The sequence below is a fragment of the Montipora foliosa genome, chromosome 3, assembly GCF_036669935.1.
Source record: "Montipora foliosa isolate CH-2021 chromosome 3, ASM3666993v2, whole genome shotgun sequence".
Lineage (NCBI taxonomy): Eukaryota > Metazoa > Cnidaria > Anthozoa > Scleractinia > Acroporidae > Montipora > Montipora foliosa.
In genome coordinates this window covers 51,511,940-51,518,157 of record NC_090871.1, presented here as the reverse complement: position 1 = coordinate 51,518,157, position 6,218 = coordinate 51,511,940, and the positions used below count along the sequence as shown (strand labels likewise).

The following is a 6,218-nucleotide window of genomic DNA, read 5'->3' as shown; positions in this document are numbered from 1 at the left end:
TCTTGCCAATCTCGTCTTAAAGGCCCAGGTTTTGAGATTGGCGGGAATGGCCTCCACACTTAATTCCCCTGATGATTCTTGTCCTTCCTGCTTCCCTAATGGTCTTCCTTACGCGATAACTCTTCTCCCAGTTCTTCTTCTCCAACTCCTTTTTACGAGGCATTCCTTGATATTCTATCTATGGTGGAAGACAGTGCCCTAGTTGGTAAAACCTTGTATCGAAAGCTCCTTTCAATTAAGTCATCCCCACCAACCTTGTCTCGTCAATGGTCCCTGGTCATTGGGTCAGGTGTCTCCCTCGATGGCCATTGGTGTCGCGTCCGGGACCCCTTCAATGAGAATTATAAGAACGATACGATATCATTTGTCTTATTATCCTCTACAACGTCAAGGTGCGTGATTCCCTTTTCAGCTTGGGTTGTAGCTGATCTGGTCGCTGCGCCTCTTGTCCGCAACGAGAGACCATTGACCATTGTTTTTTAAATTGACCAAGGGTCAAAAGAGTCTGGCTACATTTTGCCCCATCTCTCTCTCTGGTGCTTGATAACCAGTTTGTGGCAAACCTTTTAACGGTTCTTTTTTCTTCTGCTGGCTTTCTCTTTGTGCTAAGAGGGCTCCGCTCACGCGCAATTTAACGAAATCCATTCTTCATGGCATTTGGGCCTTTCGGAATGGGGCCACTTTCTGCAATGACAAGGAAGACCACCGGGACATCATTAGTTACGTGTCCTGTGATCTCAAGCCAAGAGTGTTCTTGGATTCTTGGACTACAAATCTTTTTTCTGAATCTCGCTTCCCTGATGTTTGGGTTCCTGGACGGTTTTTGTGCCATAGTGAATGGATTTCCTCGTATCAATAATTAGAAGTGCATCTGGGTCATGCATTCCATTTGCCCTGCCCTGTTCGCGGTGTCCACAATCCGGGGACCTCCGCATGTGGACTCTGCTGTTAGGGCCCTAGGCCCTACTCCGGCTCTTAGTTTCTAATGACCTTTTAATTTGTATTGGGTGCATTTTTATTGGGAATAAAGGCTGTTTTCATAAAAATAAATAAATAAATAAATAAATAAATAAATAAGCTGTCGATGGCTGCTAATTAACCGGGTGAATTGTTTGTGCATATGCATGATGTGTTGGCCACACCGGGTTTGTGCTAACGTGTGTCCCCTTGCTTTTTACCATTCAGCTTGTACGTTTTTTTTCCCATTTCAGATCACGTGATATTACTTTAAGGAATAGTTACTTTCAAATGTCGTCTTCTGTTCTTGCATATGTTCGCACATTTTATGAAGCAACAGAATTAAAGTTCCCTTGAGAGCATCATGTGATTTGTGGGAAAAAATGTACAAGATAAAAAAGTCAATTGCTACTAGTCCACGACAAGTAATTTTCTATTTTCTTTTCACCCTGTCACTCTTCATTGTGTGAGAAAGAAATCTTTCCGTTACTTTAATTATTTTATTTTATAGTCTGAGAAAATACTACGGCGGCGATTTTTCTTTGAAACTTGGAAGCTTCAAGTTCCTGATGGTGTCAACGCCTGAGGCTGTAAAGGAGGTTCTACTGACGAAATCTGTTTCTTTCGCTGGAAGACAACTAACTCGTGCCTCTTCAGAATTTTCCTTAGGTAGGTCGTAAATTGATAAAAAATGTTCTCAGGTTCAGATCCACCTTAAGTTTTCCAATTGGGACTGTGGCTCTGAATACGCTCCGCAGAGAACTTTTATTTTTGCAAAGTGTGTCATCTTAACCTACTAACTGGTTTTAGAGTAAACAGTGAGTTTACTGAGTTCGTTTTTGAGATATAAAGGGTGAAAGAGAGAAATGGACCCCGCACTTATCTGGACAATTTATGCAGTTTTCTCTAATATACACCTGAAAAACTTCAGATGGCTTCAACTGGACTCGAATCCATGCGATGACTGAGGTATGGAGCCACTAACGTGCAAGCCGGTCAATTGCAGGTCTAACATTTTGCAGATAAGTACAAGGATCACTTCCCCCTTTCATCTAGAGCCCGCATTTCAATTATATACATATAAGAATGGGGTGTTTGGCTCTCTTGTAAATGACAAGCTATGACGTTATAAATTGAGTGCATTAAATTGTCGTTTTACATATGACCATAATATGGCTGTTTGATGATATGGTGTTGCAAAGTCAATCCTTCTTGAGACTGTTTCGAAACTGGCTTGGGCCAACCCAAGCTCTGTGGCAACCGCACTCCAAATCTCACAAAAACGACCTGGAGTTTCATTAAACGAAGAAGAGTGTATAGGGTAGGGTGAGGGTTACCCCGCAATAGACAAGCATCCCTTCCAGGGAGAGTAGCAATACTCTAAGCCAGTTCATGCTAAATGAAAACCTTTTAAATTTAGCTCCAGTCCTTAGGGCCTCAGCAGCCTTTGTGTGAATTGGCATTGCCTTTGCTTGATAATAACTGTTTTTTTTCTCAATCTTAGGTTACAAGGACGTTATTTTTGCTGAGTATGGTCCTATATGGAAGTTCTACCGTAAACTGTTCGTGACTGCACTGCGTCAGTATCTTTCCAACATCCCTCTTATAGAAAACCGAGTGACAACCCAGGCAGAAAAACTGATGCGATTCATGGAAGAGCAAAGGGGAGAGCTTTTCGATCCTGCTGATTGCATAATGAAAGCTGTTGCTAATGTAATTTGCAAAATTACTTTCAAAGGTGGCTCTGATACTCAAAGTCCAGACTTAGAGAGAATGTTAAAGCTAAACGCGGCCTTCGTAGCAAATATCGATGATTTACAAAAAATTGCTGTTTTGGATTTTTTCCCTTGGGTGCGTTATTTGCCAATAAAGATCTATGAGCGTTGGGCGGCACCCGTGTGGGAAATACACGAGATAATTCGAAGACGATTAAAGGAAACGAAAGAAAATTTTGATCCCACAGAACCAGTTGAAGATTTGATTTCAGCTATCCTTCGTGCCCAACGCGACTTTGAAGTAGAGTGCAAATCGGAGGACGAAAAAGCTGATCTTTTTTCCGAAGATCGCTTCATTACAACCGTTTATGATATGTTCTTTGCCGGCTACGAAACCACGAGCACCGCATTGCGATTCGTGTTGGCCTTCATGGTAATGTACCCGAAATACCAAGAAGGTATTCAGCGCGAATTAGATGACCTACTTGGCGAAAGACGACCGACACTAGATGACCGGTCCGATCTCCCCCTCGTGCAAGCAGCGATCCTGGAGTCACTGAGAGTCGGCAATATTGTTCCATTAGCTCTAGCTCATAAAGCCATTGAAGATACAACGCTTCGTGGATACCGTGTTCCTAAGGACACCATCGTCTATCCCAACACAGAGGCAGTTCACATGAATCCCCAATGCTGGGAAGATCCAACCGTATTCAACCCCTACCGCCATATTGACGAGAACGGAAAACTAGTGGCAAACCCTGATCATTTCTTTCCCTTTGGTGGTGGGCGCCGTGTCTGTGCTGGAGAAGCCCTGGCCAAAATTGAGCTCTTCCTTTTCACTTCACTTTTGTTTCAACACTTCACCTTCGTTGCCGAGGAAGGCTATCAGCTTCAGATGAAGGGAGCCGCAATACAGTTTCCTGTTCGTTTCAAGATACGCGCAATTAAGCGAAAGACTTGAGGAAATAACCTGATCATCTTTTATCCCGAGATGTTCCGCAGACAAGACAAGTTGCTATGGATGACTTTTGCCAGTTGAAAACTTAGTTGAATCAACAACTGTTAGAGTTAGAAAATCCGTTTCCACTTGCGAAAATGTGAATTTTGATCACCGGTACGTTTTGTGTGAGCCTAATAACTTAATTGTAATACGCATGTTTTATTTGTATTGGGCAGAATGAAGAACCGCTGACTTTTGCATCGTTGCGAAATAAACTTTCGTAATGGATAACTTGTTCACAGACGGGAGAAAGGGAATTGTCGATAACAAAACGGCCGCATATTTGTCATCGATAACTAAAGTACTTTTCGTTTTGGAAGGAAAACTACTTACCTACTCTATTTGTAGGCATTAACTCGATTCACACACGCGTTGTTTTGTTCTTGAGAACTTTTTGTTATCGACAGCTAAAAAGTTACCGATAACCACTTGCTTCATCTATGGAAGGCCTTAATGTGGTTGCATAGCAACCTAAGTGTAGCTGTATCCTCTCCCATACTGTTTTTCTTTCGGGGGGAGGGTACGGCAAGTAGTATAGGCTATTGTATAGTGATGTGTTCACTTGATGCAGACTGAGTGCAACCATAGCTTCGAATCCTCTTCAGAACGATGGGTGTGGTTCTCTCAAGTTTTTAATCATTTCCAATTATTTCTGAAAATTTCTTCCATACCTTCAACGCAAAATCATTCGTAACAGAGAAATCTTGCAGTAAGACCCTACTTGTGTTCAAGGCGTCTCGGAAGAACAGCTTTAAATTTTGGGGTTTTTGACTGAAGATAACTTGAATTTCTCACCAGGCATTTATTGCTTTGCTTGAATTCGAACCCAATTCCGCTTTTCGTTAACTGCTCGTGCCTCATTAATATATTATCAATCTTTAAAGGCTTTTTTTCGTTTCTACATATGAAATGAAGGCATATTGTAAAACATGGACTAGATTTGTAAAAGGTGGATTTGTAAAACATGGATTTGTAAAAGGTCGATTTGTAAAACATGGATTTGTAAAACATTGATTTGTAAAAGGTGGATTTGTAAAACATGGATTGTTGCTACCAATTCATTATTCGTGTTTATCTTCTTTTTTGCGACGTTCTGCACGCTTTTTCGCGTGTTCACTGGATCACATTGTTCACTTTTTTACGTATTTGAGTTAACGGAAAAGGTTTGGTCCAGATATGGCCAGTTACTATAACAAATCTGGAAAACGTTTCTGTTCCTGCTATGAAGAATTTAAACATTTCAAGGAAATAGCGCTTAGATAGACTCCACCGTTTTATTCATCTTTAAAGTAAACTTTGAACATAATGTCAACAAAGGAGAACCTATTCTTTTGCGAACATGATCCAAAAACGAAACTATCTTGTTATTTCCTAACCTGTCTCGACAAAAGTTTACAGCTGTATAAGTAATGAAGCCTAATGCTTTATTTCTATACAACACATGTTAAATTAATAATAAGAAATAACCTCTAGTTCTGTTTTTACAGCAAATACCAGCTAGCCAAAATACAGATTCATTTTTATGGTAAACTCTGGTCTTTTCTCGAATTTTACCCGTAGTTCTTGTTAGCTGTAAGTAGACAATTTATGTTAACTGTTTACGCATCCCACGGATACACCCATATAGGCGTCTTGTTGTGAAATGATTCTCGTGCGCTGTCCACCCGAACAACAAACCCAGTCCCGCACTTCCAAATCTGAGATCCCATGCCCCTGCTAGTTTACGTTCCGGGGAACAAAAAAAGGTCCATTGAGTTCTAAGCCACCTCTTTCTTTGATCTATGAACAAAATTCTCCTTCTAAAACACTTGCACCTTTGTACAGCAATATCACGTTATAATGCGCGCAACATTTGATATGTATTTGAACTGCGAAGTTGGAAATATTGATGTTAGAGAGATCATCGAGGCGAAATGGACAATTTATGCAGTTGTGACAGAGGCCTGAAAATTTTTCTTTAGTAGCAGTACTTCATAAGTTGACAAATCGAATCTTTTTTTTTTTTTTTGGCACAGACGAGTTTGCCTAATGAAGAAAAAAGGCACGACAATTTTTCTTGAAATTTTATGTCGTGCTTTTAGATTTACTCTATCAACGACAAAAGAGCAGCTCTGTGCACGCTTTGCGAGTCACGAAATTGTATCACAAAGCAACCATACGTATGTATTGCACTGTAGAGTTATTGGAGCCTGAGACCCACTGATCTTACTCTGTTTTGTCGGAGGATGTCGTTTTATTTACACACTAAAAATAGACGACAACAACAACGCGATAGATACTGAAATTAACGTACCGTGTATTGAATTCCATATAAAAGCGAGTTATTCTCGCGCTTATCTGGAGAATTTAAGTATTTGTCTCTTATCGACACCTCAGAGAAAGCTTCAGATGGCTCCAACAGGATTCGAAGCAATGACCTCTGCAATGCCGGTGCATTATTCTACCAACTGAGCAATGAGGCCCATGCACAGAGTCTGCACACAGTTGGGAGCAGGTCAATTTGTTGGGTTTCATAGCTCAGTTGGTAGAGCATTGCACGGACATGG

At 40.9% G+C, this 6,218-nt stretch overlaps 1 protein-coding gene across 1 annotated transcript in view; it reads left to right on the top strand.

The window, feature by feature from the left end:
• LOC137994983 (steroid 17-alpha-hydroxylase/17,20 lyase-like) overlaps positions 1-4,734 on the top strand; it is an 11,326-nt gene extending 6,592 nt beyond the window's left edge. The window contains exons 2-3 of the mRNA XM_068840558.1: positions 1,469-1,626; positions 2,462-4,734. Coding sequence (XP_068696659.1) covers positions 1,469-1,626; positions 2,462-3,633 — 1,330 coding nt within the window. The 3' untranslated portion in view covers positions 3,634-4,734. The remainder of the gene's footprint in view (positions 1-1,468; positions 1,627-2,461) is intronic.
• The last annotated feature ends 1,484 nt before the right edge of the window (positions 4,735-6,218 follow it).